At 41.4% G+C, this 20,432-nt stretch overlaps 1 protein-coding gene across 5 annotated transcripts in view; it reads right to left on the minus strand.

Annotated features, from left to right (window-relative positions):
* The window catches only part of MAP3K13 (mitogen-activated protein kinase kinase kinase 13), a 166,395-nt gene that overhangs the window by 25,477 nt on the left and 120,486 nt on the right, over positions 1-20,432 (minus strand). For all 5 annotated transcript variants that reach the window (XM_053565560.1, XM_053565562.1, XM_053565559.1 and 2 more), the window contains exons 6-7: positions 9,141-9,299; positions 8,456-8,564 (exon numbers count right to left, since the gene is read on the minus strand). In XM_053565560.1, the coding sequence (XP_053421535.1) occupies positions 8,456-8,564; positions 9,141-9,299 (268 nt within the window). The remainder of the gene's footprint in view (positions 1-8,455; positions 8,565-9,140; positions 9,300-20,432) is intronic.

Consider the following 20,432-nt stretch of genomic DNA (forward strand, 5'->3'; position numbering starts at 1 on the left):
AACCACAAGACTCCTAGAAGTCATCAAAAAATACAGTAATGTTTCAGGATATAAAATCAATGTCCACAAGTCAGTAGCCTTTGTGTACACCAATAACAGTCAAGATGAGAAGCTAATTAAGGACACAACTCCCTTCACCATAGTCTCAAAGAAAATCAAATACCTAGGAATATACCTAACGAAGGAGGTGAAGGACCTGTATAAAGAAAACTATGAACTCCTCAGAAAGGAAATAGCAGAGGATATTAACAAATGGAAGAACATACCATGCTCATGGATGGGAAGAATCAACATTGTTAAAATGTCCATACTTCCCAAAGCAATCTACCTATTCAATGCCATTCCTATCAAAATACCAACATCATACTTTCAAGATTTGGAAAAAATGATTCTGCGTTTTGTATGGAACTGGAAAAAACCCCGTATAGCTAAGGCAGTTCTCTGTAATAAAAATAAAGCTGGGGGCATCAGCATACCAGATTTTAGTCTGTACTACAAAGCCATAGTGCTCAAGACAGCATGGTACTGGCACAAAAACAGAGACATAGACACTTGGAATCGAATGGAAAACCAAGAAATGAAACTAACATCTTACAACCACCTAATCTTTGATAAACCAAACAAGAACATACCTTGGGGGAAAGACTCCCTATTCAATAAATGGTGTTGGGAGAACTGGATGTCTACATGTAAAAGACTGAAACTGGACCCACACCTTTCCCCACTAACAAAAATTGATTCAAGATGGATAAAGGACTTAAACTTAAGGCATGAAACAATAAAAACCCTCCAAGAAAGCATAGGAAAAACACTGGAAGATATTGGCCTGGGGAAAGACTTCATGAAGAAGACTGCCATGGCAATTGCAACAACAACAAAAATAAACAAATGGGACTTCATTAAACTGAAAAGCTTCTGTACAGCTAAGGAGACAATAACCAAAGCAAAGAGACAACCTACACAATGGGAAAGGATATTTGCATATTTTCAATCAGACAAAAGCTTGATAACTAGGATCTATAGAGAACTCAAATTAATCCACATGAAAAAAGCCAACAATCCCTTATATCAATGGGCAAGAGACATGAATAGAACTTTCTCTAAAGACGACAGACGAATGGCTAACAAACACATGAAAAAATGTTCATCATCTCTATATATTAGAGAAATGCAAATCAAAACAACCCTGAGATATCATCTAACCCCAGTGAGAATGTCCCACATCACAAAATCTCAAAACTGCAGATGCTGGCGTGGATGTGGAGAGAAGGGAACACTTTTACACTGCTGGTGGGACTGCAAACTAGTACAACCTTTCTGGAAGGAAGTATGGAGAATCCTCAAAGCACTCAAGCTAGACCTCCCATTTGATCCTGCAATCCCATTACTGGGCATCTACCCAGAAGGAAAGAAATCCTTTTATCATAAGGACACTTGTACTAGACTGTTTATTGCAGCTCAATTTACAGTCGCCAAAATGTGGAAACAGCCTAAATGCCCACCAACCCAGGAATGGATTAACAAGCTGTGGTATATGTATACCATGGAATACTATTCAGCCATTAAAAAAAATGGAGACTTTACATCCTTCGTATTAACCTGGATGGACGTGGAAGATATTATTCTTAGTAAAGCATCACAAGAATGGAGAAGCATGAATCCTATGTACTCAATTTTGATATGAGGACAATTAATGACAATTATGGTTATGGGGGGGGAAACAGAAAGAGGGAAGGAGGGAGGTGGGTGGGGCCTTGGTGTGTGTCACACTTTATGGGGGCAAGACATGATTGCAAGAGGGACTTTACCTAACAATTGCAATCAGTGTAACCTGGCTTATTGTACCCTCAATGAATCCCCAACAATAAAAAAGAAAAAAAAAAAAAAAAAGAAACTTCTGAAGATTAAAATCAATAAGAAAGTAGAATTCCAAAAAGAATTTCCCTCTGGTGTAGAAGGAAGAGAATGTATGGAAAAACGGCAGGTATTAATAATGTATTTTCCCCAAAGGTTTTGTGTTCCTAGTAGATATTAATGTGAAGTTCTTCCACACACAGTGTGCTATGTGCTTATAATCCTTATGTATTAGGAGTTCCAATTTGAGCTTAATCTGCAATTTAGACATGTCTGGGCATATCTGAAGAAACTGGCTGGCCTGAAGCCAATTTGCATAGAGAAAGCGGTCAGGAGGGGAGAAGGACTCCTACATGACCCATAACAAAGCCACTGTCCTCAGAGGGGGCATTTCCATTGTTTCACTAAAACGCCTGACAAACGTTGGGCCATAACCAGTATTGCTTTGTTACCATTCACAAACTATAACTCAACAGGGAAAGAGAGAGTTTATTGTATGAACAGAATATGCAAGTTTGAAATCTTGAGCACGGCAGTTTCTGCTGCATCCCCATGGGATCCCCATGGGGTGATGGCCGTGTCTTATGGATATGGTAATGTCCAGTGGATGCCAAGTGGGGACTACAGTCTTAGCAGAAAACAGTGATGGCTGATCAACAAAGCAATACCCCTCAGATACTGTGGGAAGACTGCTGTGTCTAGCCAGGCTCAGTGGAGAGCAGAGCAGAAGTTAATATGAGGCTGTTTGAGATCCCCACTCCTCACTTGGGATTCCCCAAAATGCACGTGGAGGGGGTGAAGAAGTACCTAAGTCCTTTGTAAGCAGGTAAGGGAAAAATCCATGAAACTTGGGTTATTTCCATTAGAATTATCTTCTTTATGTCCCAGAAAAGGCCTGGGAAAGTCCATGACATTTATAAAGGTTTTATCTTTTCCAGTCTCCCCATTATTCAATCATTAGACTAAAGCTCTTGTACCTAAAACTTGATCCTTTCATTTTCCATAATCACGAATTTGCTTTCTGCAATTTCCGCTACCTGTGGGCAACCCCACTGGAAGGTGCTTGGGTCCTGCTCTCACGAGTGGAGGAAAGGCCATGGTAGGCAGGCCTGGGGGAGCTTGTTCATCTTTCTACCCTGTCAGGCAACATCTGTAAGCCAGAACTCAGGCCCTCACCACACACCAAATCTGCTGGGGCCTTGCCTTGACCCTGGATTCGAGTTTCTAGAACTATATAAGAAGTAAAGATGCCACCAAGTACTTAGTGTCTTGTTGTGGCAGCCTGAGCTGGTTGAGACAAATGCCCAGCATCCTGAATTTTCTCTTCCCCGCCTCTGCCCTCCTCTGGACTTCTTCATTGCATCTCCTATTCTTGACCCAGAACTTTCCACATTCAATTTTAATGCTTCATGCTATGAGTGTCTTGATAATAAAGGTGAGATGGTTCAAGTGAGGGACCAACTGGGGCGACATAGTTACCCTGTGTAGTGGTTTGCATGTGGCAGGTTCCCAGAAAAAAAATTTTTTTTTTTTTCCTTTTTTTTTGAGACAGTGTCTCCTACTGCCCTGACTAGAGTGCAGTGGCATCATCATAGCTCACTGCAACCTCAAATTCCTGGGTTTAAGCGATTTTCCTGCTTCAGTCTCCCGAGTAGCTGGGACTACAGGTGTGGCCAGTATACTAAGCTAATTTTTTCTGTTTTTTGTAGAGATGGTGTCTCGCTCTTGCTCAGGCTGATCTCGAACTCCTGAGCTCAAGCAATCCTCCCATCTTGGCCTACCAGAATGCTAGAATGTGTGAGCCATCATGCCCAGCCTCAGAAAATGGCTTCAGAAGTGATATTTTGGGAGCACTTCAGTAACATCTGTTTAGAATATGAGTTTTCCAAATACATATTGTTACACTCACTGTTTCAATGGCTTGTTACTTAGTATCCTCACCAAAAGTTGCTTTTCAGAACTGTGATATGTATTGTTTTATTGTAAAGGAGGCAAAGCTGTGATTATAACCACACCCTATACTTGAGAGAGGACTTACTATCATCCTCTTTCATTTTACAAATGGTTGTCTTTTTTCTGCATAGTAATTGAAGCAGATATTCGAAAGATTTCATATTCAGTGCCCCTTTCCTACATGTATTTGAACAGAGAGACAATAGCTTTTTTGTTTTGTTTTGTTTTTACATACACACACAATTCTGCTGCACAGGCTGGAGTGCAGTGATGTGATCAAAGCTCACTGTAACCATGAACTCCTGGGTTCAAGTGATCCTTCTGCCTTATGCCTTAGCCTCCCAAGTAGCTAAGACCACAAGCACTGACTTATTTATTTTTTTTTTTTTTGTAGAGACAGAGTCTCACTTTATGGCCCTTGGTAGAGTGCCGTGGCCTCACACAGCTCACAGCATCCTCCAACTCCTGGGCCTAAGCGATTCTCTTGCCTCAGCCTCCCCAGTAGCTGGGACGACAGACGCCTGCCACAACGCCCGGCTATTTTTTTTTTGGTTGCAGTTTGGCAGGGGCCGGGTTTGAACCCGCCACCCTCGGTATATGGGGCCGGCGCCTTACTGACTGAGCCACAGGTGCCGCCCTCACTGACTTATTTTTAAATGTTTTGTAAAGATGGGGGGGGGGTCTAGCTATGTTGTTCAGGCTTGTCTCAATCTCCTGGGCTAAAATGATCCTCCTACCTCAGCCTCCCAAAGCACTGGGGTTACAGGCATGAGCCACCACACTCGGCCACAATAGTTTTAATAGTTGTAAAGGAACTATCCAGTGGGGATATTAGCAATGATAATGCAAACATAGGCTTGACAATCACTTGTGCATTGAGGCTGGCTTTCTTGCTGCAGATCAAATACAAACATAGCAAATGTCAGAAGTCAAACATAGCAAATGTCAGAAGTCAACCTCCTATAGCCTCTTATTTTTTCTAAAAGCAAACACTTTACTTACACAATAATTTCTTAGAAACACTAAAAAACTAGATGGGCACAGTGGCTCACGCCTGTAATCCCAGGACTCTGGGAGACTGAGATGGGTGGATGGCTTGAGGTCAGGAGTTGGACACCAGTCTGAGCAAGAGCCAGACCCCATCTCTACTAAAAATAGAAAAACTAGCCTGGTGTTGTGGAGGGCACCTGTAGTCCCAGGTACTTGGGAGGTTGAAGGAAGAGGATCACTTGAGCCCAACAGTGTGAGGTTGCCACAGTACTCTGTCTCAAAAAAACAAACAACCCCCCCTCCACACACATACACACACTAAAAAACTGTAGGGTAAGCCTGAGTATTTAAAGATACAGTGTGGGGAGAGGTAAGTTTGTGGATCATAGAGATTATTAGTACTTTGGACTAGAATCTCTGATTTATCACTCCATGGTAACTGCAAAAAAAAAAAAAAGTGTGCCTTTATTAAGATATTCTTCAATCAGGGCGGCGCCTGTGGCTCAAGGAGTAGAGCGCTGGTCCCATATGCCGGAGGTGGCAGGTTCAAACCTAGCCCCGGCAAAAAAAAAAAATAAAAGATATTCTTCAATGGCTCGGCGCCTGTGGCTCAAGCGGCTAAGGCGCCAGCCACATACACCTGAGCTGGCAGGTTTGAATCCAGCCCAGGCCTGCCAAACAACAATGATGGCTACAACAACAACAACAACAACAACAACAACAACAAAAAAGCTGGGCGTTGTGGCAGGCACCTATAATCCCACCTACTTGGGAGGCAGAGGCAGGAGAATCACTTGAACCCAAGAGTTGGAGGTTGCTGTGAGCTGTGATGCCATCACACTCTACCCAGGGCGACAGCTTGAGGCTCTGTCTCAAAAAAAAAAAAAAAAAAAGATATTCTTCAATATCTAATGGGCAGAGTAACTCTTTGTTTTGTTTGTTTGTTTTGAGATAGAGTCTCACTATTTTGCTCTCAGGAGAGGCTGTGGCATCATAGCTCACAGCAACTTCAAACTCTTGGGCTTAAGCGATTCTTTTGCCTCAGCCTCCCAAGTAGCTGGGACTATAGGTGCCCGCCACAACACCCGGCTATTTTTTTGGTTGCAGTTGTTTAGCTGGCCTGGGCTGGGTTTGAATCCACCACCCTTGGTATATGTGGCTGGTGCCGTAACCACTGTGCTATGGGACCAAGCCATAACTCTTTTGTTTATTAGACACCAGAGAAGCAAGAACTCCAAACCTCTGGTTGGGGCAGGTAGTAAATGATATTTAGGACTTTTTTTTTTTTTTTTTTTTTTTGTAGAGACAGAGTTTCACTTTATTGCCCTTGGTAGAGTGCCGTGGCGTCACACGGCTCACAGCAACCTCCAACTCCTGGGCTTAAGCGATTCTCTTGCCTCAGTCTTCCGAGTAGCTGGGACTACAGGCGCCCGTCACAACGCCCGGCTATTTTTTTGTTGCAGTTTGGCCGGGGCTGGGTTTGAACCCGCCACCCTCGGTATATGGGGCCAGCGCCCTGCTCACTGAGCCACAGGCACCGCCTGCACATTTAGGACTTGATCAATTCCCATGGATGACGCCCTTCTCGAAGTCCAGTAGTCTTTTCTACAGACACTTTCCTGGTAGGTAAACTCACCACCTATTGGAAAGGGAGGCTCTGAGAAGCATGTTGATACACCAATTAGTAAGAAAATGTCTTTTCTGAGAGTGGATCTTTGAAATGATATTGGAAGTCAGTGGGGAGATGCAATTCATTTTACAAAAATGTATTTCAGAAATACGGTACCAGGCTTGGTGCCTGTAGCACAGTGGTTACCGTGCTGGCCACATACACCAAGGCTGGCAGGCTCAAATTCAGCTGGGGCCAGCTAAAACAACAATGACAACTGCAACAGAAAAATAGCTGGGTACTGTGGTGAGCGCCTGTAGTCCCAGCTACTTGGGAGGCTGAAGCAAGAGAATCACTAAAGCCCAAGAGTTTGAGGTTGCTGTGAGCTGTGATGCCAAGGCACTCTACCCAGGGTGACATAGTGAGACTCTGTCTCAAAAATAAGAAAGAAAGAAATACAGTAATATTAAGTGAAACAGCTATATGAGAAATAAGAAATTAGGTAATATGAGAGTTAAATTCTGTAAGCATAAAGCTGTAATTTAGGATAATCACATTTGTTTCAAAAGTCCTAGTTCCTTCCCTTTTGACACTGCCTGGGTCTGAAAGAGACAAGGATTTCATATATACACATTTTCCACCACTCCTATAGCATTTTAATTTAATAAGCCACAAATTCTTCCCTTCTCCAGGTCCATGCCCTTACAATGTGCTGTTGCAGATTCTCTCATCAAGGGGAGAAGCCTATCTCTCTCTCTTTTTTAAAGACAGTCTCACTTTGTCCCCCCGGATAGAGTGCCATGGCATCATAGCTCACAGCAACCTCAGACTCTTGGGTTCAAGTGATCCTCTTGCCTCATCCTCCCAAGTAGCTGGGACAATAGGTGCCTGCCACAACTTCTGGCTATTTTTTTTTTTTTTTTTTGCAGTTTTTGGCCGGGGCTGGGTTTGAACCCACTACCTCCGGCATATGGGGCTGGCACCCTACCCCTTTGAGCCACAGGTGCCGCCCAACTTCTGGCTATTTTTTAAGAGATGGGGGTCTCACTCTTGCTCTGGCTGGTCTTGAACTTATGAGCTCAAGCAATCTACCCACCTTTGCCTCCCAGAGTGTTAGGATTACAGGCGTGAGCCACTGCACCCAGCCCAGAAGCCTGTTTCTCAATCCTTAGAATCTGGGCTGGGTTGTGACTTGCTTTGGCCAATGGGATATTAACAGCCACAGTGCAAACATGGGCTTGAAAATCACTTGTGCACTGAGGCTGGCTCTCTTGCTATATTTGTTACCCTGGTACATGATATGAACATGTTCATGCCTGGCTGCTGAAGGACAGGACAATGGAAGAGAATGAAGGCGATCTAGGACCAGCCGGCCTCCCGGCTGACCTGGCAACTGACTACAAACATGTGAGGGAGCCCACTGAGAATTGGCAGAAGAATTGCCTAATCCAAATTCTCAACTCACAGAATCTTGGGCTAAATAAATGCTTCTTGCCTTAAGCTGTAAGTTTTGGGATGGTTTGTAGTACAGTAGAGGCTAACAGATACATTAATTCATCTATACATATTTTTTTCATTAATTTATATTTTATCTGAAGCTACTAGATAGAACACTTAAAGTTATAGAAAAGGTTCTCTCTAGGCCTAATTCTATCAAGAGCTCTTTCTGGTGTTTAAATGCCTGCCTTTGTACTTTAGTTTTTCTACTTCAGCGAAAGCAATACTTTCACGTAAGTCAGTAGTAATTCTAATTCAAATGCATGTACATTACAGTTCAGATTTTCTTTTCCTTTCTTCAACAATTTTGTCACAGTCCACTGTAAGGATTATATTCTGATACATGTTCTTTTCAAATGAGTTAATAACATACGTTAAGTGATTAAAAAGTATGAAATTCAAAAATAGTGTGAAGCATCATATTTACTGTTTCACAATGAATGGAGTTATATAATTGTTACCACAACCAGAATCCCTTCTCAGAGATGCTCTTCATTGGGAGCTCTTTGTCTGTCTGTCCAGTAGTCCTTGGTAGAAAGTTTCCCAGCTCACCTGAGACTTGAAGTAAGTCTCTTGCGGGGTTGCAAGCACGTCTGCAGATGCGATGTCTAAATGCATGAGTGTCTGCCGAAAAGAAGGTCGGTTGCGAGGTTTACTTTGCCTGAAAGAGACAGTTTGTGCATTTCAGAAGTTGTATCCAGGAGGATGAAGATCTTGTTCTACTTTAGGAAAAAGAGTTTTTGCTCTGAATGGCTATATCTCGAAATGGCTATATCTGAAATTACAGGTTGCATTATACTATACTCAATATAGTATAATTTAACTATATCTCAGTACAATTTTGACCTATTGAAGAGAAAAAGGAAAATATGATTATAAGGTACTTCTAAATGGGAAATCTAGGACCAGTGACCTATTTGATTATAGTCCATTAGGATTGGGAAAGGAATAATAGCTGTTATTTACTAAGGCCTACTATTTAAAGATAATCATATCAAATTATTTATAAATTTCAATTAATTACAAAACTCTACAATAGAGTGTTTTCTCTATTTTACAGATGAAAAAACTGATTCTTGATGACATGTCCAAAATTGCACAGAAAGAAAAGGGCAGAAGAGCTGGTATCTGTACCCAAGATTCTTAAACTCCAGGGCTCCCAGATTTTCCATTATAGGACATTCACTCCAAATATACATTAGAGATTGCTCTGCTGTTCTAGAGACAATATTTTTACCATGTCTGTTTCATGAGGATTTTGAATCCATCAGGGCAAGTGGAAGGAACTGGAAGGTGTAGGCTATTGCTTCCAACACCCCAAATAATGGCTGAAGAATCGACATCTTTGTAAGGGATCTCCCCCGTCAGCAGCTCCCAAAGGACGACTCCAAAGGACCTACAGTAGTAGTACAAGAAACATGTACAAAGACATTTCAGAAAGATCAACTTGCATTTTAGTTTGTTATTGATTTTAATCAAATGTATACATATACCAAGTTTTAAAATTCTTTTTTAAATTTCAGATTAATATGGGGTACATATGATTAGGTTACATAGTTTGCTTTTGTAAGGTTAAAGTCTGGGTTGTAGCTGTGCCCATCACCCAGGAAGTGTGTGATACACCTGTGCAGTGTACCTATTGGGTGGGAATTTACCCAACCCTTTTCCCCTACCCCGCTTACTTGAATTTAACTGAGTTTCTCTCTCACATGAAGCATGTAGTTGTTAATCTACTGGTTTTAATTAAGTAATGAGTACTTGTGGTGCTTGTTTTTCCATTCTTGTGATGGTTTGTTAAAGAGAGTATTCTCCAAATCCATCCAAGTTATTATAAAAGATGTGAAATCTCTATCTTTTATGGCTAAATAGTATTCCACAGTACATATACAACACAACAGTTAATTATCTATTCACGGGTTGAAGGGCACCTGGGTTGTTTCCACATCTTTGTTGTTGTGAATTGGGCTGCTATAAACATTCAAGTGCAAATGTCCTTATAGTAAAATGATGTTTTTTTCATTTGGGTAGATACTTAGTAAAGAGATTGCTAAGTAAGGATCAAACGGCAGGTCTACTTTCAGTTTTTTAAGGAATTTCTATACTTCCTTCCACAGAGGCTGTACAAGTTTGCAGTCACACTCCACACCCACACCAGTATCTGTTGTTTTGGGACCTTCTGATATGGGCCTTTCTCATGGGGGTTGGTGATATCTCAAAGTGGTTTTGACTTGCATTTCTCTGATGGGCATTTTTTTGTGTTTTATGAGAAAAATATCTGAAAAATAAAAAAAAATTAGGCAAATATCTGTTGCCTAATTTTTCATGGAGTCGATTGATCTTTTCTTGCTGATTTGCTTGAGTTCCTCGTAGATTCTGGTTATTAAGTCCTCTGGTGAATTTGCAGCACGCAAATATCTTTTCCCATTCTGTGGACTGTCTCTTTGCTTCGATTGTGTCATTAGCTGAGTAGAAGCTTTTAAACTTGGTCAGGTCCCACTTATTTATTTTTGTTGTTGCTGCAGTTGCAGTGGGGTTGTCTTCATAAATTCTTCATCTAGGCTGATAAGATTTAGAGTTTTTCCCCCACTTTCTTTCTATAGTTTCATGTCTTAGATTTTAACCATCATGAGTTAATTTTTGTTATGTGGTGAGAGGAGTGGATCCAGTTTCAGTCTTTCACATGTATGTGTCCAACAACTTCTCCCAGCACTATTTATTGAATAGGGAGTCTTTTTCCCAGTGTGTGCTTTTTTTTTTCCTTTTTTGCTTTGTCAAGTATCAGGTGGTGATATGAGGCTGGTTTTACCTCCAGATTCTCTGTTCTGTTTCATAGATCTATGTCTCTATTGTTATGCCAAAACTATGCTGCTCCGATCACTACGTACTTCCAGTATAGCTGGAAGTCTGGTAAAGTGATGCCTACACATTTGTTCTTTTTTTTTTTTTGTAGAGACAGAGTTTCATTTTATGGCCCTTGGTAGAGTGCCATGGCATCATACAGCTCACAGCAACCTCCAACTCCTGGGCTTAAGCGATTCTCTTGTCTCAGCCTCCTGAGCAGCTGGGACTACAGGCGCCCGCCACAATGCCCAGCTATTTTTTGGTTGCAGTTCAGCCGGGGCCGGGTTTGAACCCGCCACCCTCGGTATATGGGGCTGGGCCTTACCAACTGAGCCACAGGCGCCGCCCAACACATTTGTTCTTATTTCATAGAATTCTGTTGGCTATTTAGGCTCTTTTCTGGATCCAGATGAAATGTAGAACTATTTCTTCAAGTTATTTGAAGTATGATGTTGGTATTTTCTTTTCTTTTTTATTTATTTTTTATTGTTAAATCATAGCTATGTACATTAGTGCAATCAAGGGGTACAATGTGCTGGTTTCATATACAATCTGAAACATTCTCATCAAACTGTTCAACGTAGCCTTCATGGCATTTTCTTACTTATTGTATGTGGACATTTGTATTCTGAATTTAGTAGGTTTCACCTGTACCCATTCTAAGATGCACCGTACGTGTGGCCCCACCTATTACCCTCCCTCCACCCTAACCTCCCCTCTCCCTTCCCCTTCCTTGGCCCTTTCCCCATATTCTTGGGCTATACTTGGGTTATAACCTTCATTTGAAAGCTATAAATTAGCTTCATAGTAGGGCTGAGTACATTGGATACTTTTTCTTCCATTCCTGTGATACTTTGCTAAGAAGAATATGTTCCAGCTCCATCCATGTAAGCATGAAAGAGGTAAAGTATCCATCATTCTTTTTTTTTTTTTTTTTTTTGTGGTTTTTGGCCGGGGCTGGGTTTAAACCCGCCACCTCCGGCATATGGGACCGGCAGCCTACTCACTGAGCCACAAGCGCCGCCCAGGTCTCCATCATTCTTTACGGCTGCATAATATTCCATGGTATACATGTACCACAATTTGCTAGTCCATTTGTGGGTCGATGGGCACTTGGGCTTCTTCCATGACTTAGCAATTGTGAATTGGGCTGAATAAACATTCTGGTACAGATGTCTTTGTTATATTGTGATTTTTGGTCTTCTGGGTATAAACCTAGTAAAGGAATTATAGGATCGAATGGCAGGTCTATTTTCAGATCTCTAAGTATTCTCCAAACATCCTTCCAAAAGGAACATATTAGTGTGCATTCCCACCAGCAGTGTAGAAGTGTAGAAGCAGCATTCCCTTTTCTCTGCATCCCCGCCAACATCTCTGGTTTTGGGATTTTGTTATGTGGGCTGCTCTTATGGGGGTTAGGTGATATCTCAAAGTAGTTTTGATTTGCATTTCTCTGATGATTAAGGATGATGAGCTTTTTTTCATGTGTCAGTAGATCGTGCATCTTTACAGAAGTTTCTCTTCAAGTCCTTTGCCCACCCTGAGGTGGGATCACTTGTTCTTTTCTTGCTAGTACTTTTGAGTTCTCTGTGGATTCTGGTTATTACACCTTTATCGGAAGTATAACCTGCAAATATTTTCTCCCATTCTGAGGGCTGACTGCTTGCTTTACTTACTATGTTCTTGGCTGTGCAGAAGCTTTTTAGTTTGATCAGGTCCCAGTAATGTATTTTTGATGCTGATGCTGCTTCAATTGCCTGGGGATTCCTCCTCATAAAATGTTCACCCAGGCCGATTCCTTCAAGAGTTATCCCTGCACTTTCTTCAAGTATTTTTATAGCTTCATGTCTTAAGTTTAAATCTTTTATCCAGTGAGAGTCTATCTTAGTTAATGGTGAAAGGTGTGGGTGAGTTTCAGTCTTTTACAGATCACCAGCCAGTTCACCCAGCACCATTTGTTAAATAGGGAATCTTTTCTCCACTGAATGTTTTTAATTGGCTTGTCAAAGATCAAATAACGGTAAGTAGCTGGATTCATCTCTTGGTCCTCTATTCTGTTCCAGACATCTACTTCTCTGTTTTTGTGCCAGTACCATGTTGTTTTGATCACTGTCGATTTATAGTACCGTCTCAGGTCTGGGAGTGTGATTCCTCCTGCTTTGTTTATATTTCTGACTAATGTCTTGGCTATTCGAGTTTTTTTCTGATTGCATATAAAACGAAGTATTATTTTTTCAAGGTCTTTAAAATATGACAATGGAGCTTTAATAGGAATTGCATTAAAATTATATATTACTTTGGGTAGTATAGATTTTAACAATGTTGATTCTTTCCAGCCATGCGCATGGTATGTTTTTCCATTTGTTAACATCTTCGGCTATTTCTTTTCTTTTCTTTTTTTTTTTTTTGTGGTTTTTGGCCAGGGCTGGGTTTGAACCCGCCACCTCTGGCATATGGGACTGGGGCCCTACTCCTTGAGCCAGAGGCACTGCCCCTATTTATTTTCTTAATGTTTCATAGTTCTCTTTGTAGAGATCTTTCATGTCCTTTGTTAGGTATACTCCCAAATATTTCATCTTCTTTGACACTACTGTGAAAGGAATAGAGTCCTTGACTCTTTTATCGGCTTGGTTATTGTTGGCATATATAAAGGCTACAGATTTATGGGTGTTGATTTGGTAGCCTGAGACATTGCTGTATTCCTTGATCACTTCTAAAAGTTTTGTAGTAGAATTCCTAGTGTTTTCCAGATATGCGATCATATCATCTGCGAAGAGTGAAAGTTTGATCTCTTCTGACCCTATGTGGATACCCTTGATCGCCTTTTCTTCCCTAATTGCAATGGCTAGAACTTCCATTACAATGTTATAGAGAATGGAGACAATGGGCAACCTTGCCTGTTTCCTGATCTAAGTGGAAATTATTTCAATTTAACTCCATTCAGTACGATATTGGCTGTGGGTTTGCTGTAGATGGCCTCTATTAGTTTAAGAAACATCCCTTCTATACCAATTTTCTTAAGTGTTCTGATCATGAAATGATGCTGGATATTATCAAAAGCTTTTTCTGGGTGGTGCCTATGGCTCAGGGAGTAGTGTGCCAGCCCCATATACTGAGGGTGGAGAGTTGAAACCCTGGCCAAACTGCAACAACAAAAAATTACAAAAATAAATAAACTTAATTTAAAAAAACTAACTTAAAAAATAAAAAAGCTTTTTCTGCGTCAATTGAGAGAATCATATGTTTATGTGCTGAATTACATTTATATATTTATGTATATTGAACCAGCCTTGAGACCCTGGGATAAATCCCACTTGGTCATGGTGTATAATTTTTTTGATGTGTTGTTGGATTCTGTTCGTTAGAATCTTACTGAGTATTTTTGCATCAATATTAATTACTGATATTGGTCTATAATTTTCTTTTCCTGTTGGGTCTTTCCCTGGTTTGAGGATGAAGGTGATGTTTGCTTCATAGAATGTGTTGGGTAATATTCCTTCTTTTTCTATGTTGGAAGAGGTTTAGTAATATAGGTACTAGTTCTTCTTTAAAGGTTCGGTAGAATTCTGACGTAAAGCCATCTGGTCCTGGGCTTTTCTTTTTAGGGAGATTTTGTATAGTTGATGTTATTTCAGAACTTGATATAGGCCTGTTCAACATGTCCACTTCGTTCTGGCTAAATCTTGGTAGGTGGTGTACTTCGAGGTACTGGTCGATTTCTTTCAGATTTTCATATTTCTGAGAGTAGAGTTTCTTGTAGTATTCGTTAAGAGTTTTTTGAATTTCTGAGGGGTCTGTTGTTATTTCATCATTACCATTTCGGATTGATGAAATTAGGGATTTTACTCTTTTCTTCCTGGTTAGGTTGGCCAAAGGTTTATCTATTTTATTGGCCTTTTCAAAAAACCAACTTTTGGATTTATTGATCTGTTGTATAATTCTTTTGTTTTCAATTTCATTTAGTTCTGCTCTGATTTTGGTTATTTCTTTTCTTCAGCTGGGTTTGGGGTTGGAATGTTCTTCCTTCTCCAGTTGCTTGAGATGTCCCATTAAGTTATTAACTTCCTCTCTTTCCGTTTTCGTGAGGAAGGCTTGCAGTGCTATAAATTTTCCTCTTAGGATTGCCGTTGCAGTATCCCAGAGGTTCTGATAATTGATGTTTTCATTGTTGTTTTCTTCCAAAAATTTGGTGATTTCCTTCTTTTTTTTTTTTTTATTGTTGGGGATTCATTGAGGGTACAATAAGCCAGGTTACACTGATTGCAATTGTTAGGTAAAGTCCCTCTTGCAATCATGTCTTGCCCCCATAAAGTGTGACACACAGCAAGGCGGTGATTTCCTTCTTAATCTCGTCTATAACCCATCTATCCTTCAGCATAAGGTTGTTTAGCTTCCATGTTCTTGTATGGGTATGCAGATTCCTGTTGTTATTGAGTTCAACTATTATTCCATGATGGTCTGAGAAGATGCCAGGGATAATTTCTATTTTTTAAAATTTGCTGAGGTAAGATTTGTGGCCTAGGATGTGGTCAATTTTGGAGTATGTTCCATGGGCTGATGAGAAGAATGTGTATTCAGTTTTGTTGGGGTGAAATGTTCTGTAGATGTCTGTTAAGTCCAGATGTTGAATGGTTGAGTTTAAATCTAAAATTTCTTTGCTTAGCTTCTTTTTGGAGGGTCTATCCAGCACTGCTAAAGGGGTGTTAAAATCTTCAACTACTATGAAACTGGAGGAAATCAAGTTGCTCATGTCTATTAGAGTTTCTCTTATAAATTGAGGTGCATTCTGGTTGGGTGCATAAATATTAGTAATTGAAATCTCATCATATTTAGTATTACTTTTAACAAATATGAAGTCTCCATCCTTATCCTTCCTTAATTCGGTTGGTTTAAAGCCTATTGCATCTGCGAATAGGATTGCAATGCCTGCTTTTTCTGCTTTCCATTTGCCTGGAGTATAGATGACCATCCCTTCACCTTGAGTCTATATTTGTCTTTTAATGTAAGAGGAGATTCTTGTATGCAGCAGATATCTGACTTGAGTTTTTGTGTCCAGTCAGCCAACCTATGCCTCTTTAGCAGACAATTTAAATCATTCACATTAATTGAGAATATTGATAAGCCTTTCGAGAGTCCGGTGGACATTTTTAATCCTTTTGTGACTGTGGAAGTTGGAATTTGTTCAAAATTTTCTGGGTAGGTTTACTTTTGTGGTGGAGGGTTACGCTGGTCTTTATGAAGGCTAGGTCTGAGAATATCCTGGAGAGCTGGTTTAGTTATGGCAAAGTTCTTCAACATGTGAATGTCATTAAAAAATTTAATTTCTCCATCATAAATGAAACTCAATTTAGCTGGGTACAGGATCCTGGGTTGAAAGTTATTTTGTTTTAGGAGATTAAAAGTCAATGACCATCCTCTTCTAGCTTGAAAGGTTTCAGCAAAGAGATCTGCAGTTATTCTAATATTCTTCCCCTTGTAGGTGATGATTTTCTTTCATCTGGCTGCTTTCAGAATTTTCTCCTTTATATTAACTTTATAGAAATTGATTACTATGTGTCTGGGGGATGTCATATTTGGGTTGAGTCGTGCGGGAGTTCTGAAACTGTCTGCTATCTGAATTTCAGAATCTCTCTTCATGTCTGGAAAGTTCTCCTTCATAATCTCATGGAGAAGAGACTCTGTGCCTTGTGAAGCCACTTCATTGCTTTCGGGGATCCCTATAAGATGAATATCAGTTTTCTTCGAATTATCCCAAAGGTCTCTGAAAGACTGATCTGTTTTTGCCCTCCATTTCTCTTCCTCTTTGAGAGTTTGGGAGCGTTCAAAAGCTTTGTCTTCAATGTCTGAAGTCCTTTCTTCTGCTTGCTCCATTCTGTTACTGAGGGATTCTACTGTGTTTCTCAGATCTTTGAGGGATGCAACTTCTTGTCTCAATGTGTCAAAATCTTTGGTCATTTGTTCTTTGAATTTGTTCAATTCTTGAGATATCTTTTGGGTTACTGCTTGGAATTCTAATTTGATCTTGTTTGCTATCCAGATTCTGAATTCAATTTCTGATATCTCAGCTATTTATTTGTGTGTGGGATCTTGTGCTGTGTCTGCCCCATTGTTTCTTGCGGGAGTTGATCTACTCTAATTATTCATATTGCCAGAGTTTTTCCTTTGATTTCGTCTTGTGATTGTTTTTCACCGTTGCCTCTGGCCGTCCTCAGAGTTTGGGTGGTGTCTATCTGAGATTAGACCCCGGGGGGATCACTGTATTGTTGCTGGATCTTTGTAAGGAGTGACCCAGTGTAGTTCCTCTGGGGCTGCCCCAGCCAGGGAGTTCTGGTTGTGGGAGCAGCTCCAGAGTGTGACACACCTGGATGCAGCAACAGGGTGGGGGGTTGTGCACACGGTTCTGGGAGAGCCTGGCTCCCAGTGACTTTGGCACAGACAGCCCAAGGCTCCAGCAGGATCTGGCCAGGAAAAGGGCTCTGCACAGAGGTAGGGAGGGTTCCGGAGGGCACGTGGCTACCAGAGTCCCTGGCCAGACAAGCAGGCTGGTGTGGAGGCAGGGTGGGTACAGGAGTGAGGACACAGGGTTGTGTGGCTCCTGCAGTTCCTTGTCAGGGCATGTGGAGGCCCGGCGGGTGTGGGTCACAGCACAGCTCTTACCAAGGTCTGGGCTGGTGCCGATTGCAGTTGCGGTGCAGTTCTTACGGAGGTCTGGGCAGTGCAGCTTTTATGAAGGTCCGGGTGGGTGCTGATCGCAGTCATGGCGCAGCTCTTACGGAGCTGCACGGTTGCCATGCAGGTCTTACTGAGGTCCTGGCAGGAGCCAATCACGGTCGCGGTGCAGCTCTTATGGAGGTCCAGGCGGTATCTCAAGATTTTATACTCATCTTGATAAACCTCCAAAATTCTCTCTCTATATCCCTTTTTGTACTATGTGATGACAGCAGACATTCTTGCCTTGTTCTTGACCGTAGGAGGGAAGCATTCGCCTTTTGCCTTTAAATATAATGTCAGGTGTAGATATTTTGTAGGTACCTGTGTTAGTTTGCTAAGGCTGCCATAACAAAGTACCACAGACTGGGTGGCTTAAATAACAGCAATGTCTTTCTCACAGTTCTGGAGCCTAGAAGTCCAGGACCAAGGTGTAGGCAGGTCTGTTTTCTTCTGAGCCTCTTTCTTTGGCTTGTAGATGGCCTCTTTCTCTTTGTGTCTTCACATGGTCTTTCCTCTGTGCAGGACTATTCCTGGTGATGTTGGTATTTTAATGTGTATTGCATCATATCTGTAGATTGCTTTGGATAGTACAGGCATTTTAACAATGTTGATTCTTCCAAGCCATGAGCATGATGTGTTCCTCTAGCTGTTAACATCCTCTGCAATTTCTTTTCTCAGTATTTCATAGTTCCCTTTGTTAAATACATTCTAAGGTATTTCATTTTCTTTGATGCTACTGTGAAGGGTATTGTGTCTTTGATTTGATTCTCAGCTTAACAATTGCTGGGGTATATGAAGGCTACTGATTTATGAATGTTGATTTTATATCCTGACACATTACTGTATTTCTCTATCAGTTCTTGAAGTCTTGTAGTTGAGTCCTTGGGGTTTTATAGGGATAAGATCATATCATCAGTGAAGAGCTACAGTTTGACTTCTACTGATCTCATTTGGACATAAGTTTTAAAATTCTATTTATTCCCGGACCTCCGGAAGAGCTGCGCCAGGACCCGCGATCAGCACCCTCCCACCAATGGAAGAACTGCACCGGGACCATGATTGGCACCCTCCTGGACCTTGGGAAGAGCTGCACTGGGACCCGTGATCGGCACCCGCCTGGACCCTGGTAAGAGCTGTGCAGGGACCCACTACTCCACCTGCTGGACCTCCTCACACCCTGATTAGGAACTCAGGGAGCTGCGCAACCATGTGTCCTCCCTCCTGTACCCTCCCTGCCTCCACACCACCCACTCGTCTGGCCAGGGACTCTGGTAGCCGCGTGCCCTCTGGAGCCATCCCTGCCTCTGTGTGGAGCCCTTCTCCTGGCCAGAGACTGCAGGAGCCTTGGGCTTGCTGTGCCAAAGTCACTGGGCGCCAGGCACTCCCAGAACCGTGTGCATCACCCCCCACCCTGTTGCTGGATCCCAGGGTGTCACACTCTGGAGCTGCTCCCACAACCAGAACTCCCTGGCTGGGGAAGCCCCAGAGGAACTACACTGGGTCACTCCCCACGAAGATCCAGCAACAATAGAGTGATCCCCCCGGGTCTAATCTCGGAGAGATAGCCCCCCAACTCTGAGGATGGCCAGAGGCAATGGTGAAAAACAATCATGAGACAAAAATCAAAGGAAATACTCTGGCAATATGAATTATCAGAGTAGATCAATTCCCCCAAATATCAATGGGGCAGACACAGCACAAGATCCCATGCACAAACACATAGCTGAGATGTCAGAAATCGAATTCAGAATCTAGATAGCAAATAAGATCGAATTAGAATTCCAAGCAGTAACCCAAAAGATATTTCAAGAATTGAACAAATTCAAAGAACAAATGACCAAAGATTTTGACACATTGAGACAAGAAGTTGCATCCCTCAAAGATCTGAGAAACACAGTAGAATCCCTCAGTAACAGAATGGAGCAAGCAGAAGAAAGGATTTCTGACATTGAAGACAAAGCTTTTGAATGCTCCCAAACTCTCAGAGAGGAGGAAAAATGGAGAGCAAAAACAGATCACTCTCTCAGAGAGCTGTGGGATAATTCAAAGAAAAGAAATATTTGTCTTATAGGGATCCCCGAAAGTGATGAAGTGGCTTCACAAGGCACAGAGTCTCTTCACCATGAGATTATGAAGGAGAACTTTCCAGACATGCCAAGAGTTTCTGAAATTCAGATAGCAGACAGTTTCAGAATTCCAGCACGACTCAACCCAAATAAGACATCTCCCAGACACATCATAATCAATTTCACTAAAGTTAATATGAAGGAGAAAATTCTGAAAGCAGCCAGACGAAAGAAAATCATCACCTACAAGGGGAAGAATATCAGAATAACTGCAGATCTCCTGCTGAAACCTTTCAAGCCAGAAGAGGATGGTCATCACTTTTAATCTCCAAAAACAAAATAACTTTCAACCCAGGATCCTGTACCCAGCTAAACTGAGTTTCATTTATGATGGAGAAATTAAATTCTTTAACAACATTCATATGTTTAAGAAATTTTCCACAACTAAACCAGCTCTCCAGGATATTCTCAGACCTATCCTCCATAAAGACCAGCATAATCCTCCACCACAAAGGTAAACCAACCCAGAAAATTTTGATCAAATTCTAACTTCCACGGTCGCAAAAGGATTAAAAATGTCCACCAGACTCTCGAAAGGCTTATCAATATTCTCAATTAATATGAATGGTTTAAATTGTCCTCTAAAGAGGCATAGGTTGGCTGACTGGATACAAAAACTCAAGTCAGATATCTGCTGCATATAAGAATCTCCTCTTACATTAAAAGACAAATACAGACTCAAGGTGAAGGGATGGTCATCTATACTCCAGGCAAATGGAAAGCAGATAAAAGCAGGCATTGCAATCCTATTCGCAGATGCAATAGGCTTTAAACCAACCGAATTAAGGAAGGATAAGGATGGAGACTTCATATTTGTTAAAGGTAATACTAAATATGATGAGATTTCAATT

The sequence above is a fragment of the Nycticebus coucang genome, chromosome 16 (genome assembly GCF_027406575.1).
Source record: "Nycticebus coucang isolate mNycCou1 chromosome 16, mNycCou1.pri, whole genome shotgun sequence".
NCBI lineage: Eukaryota > Metazoa > Chordata > Mammalia > Primates > Lorisidae > Nycticebus > Nycticebus coucang.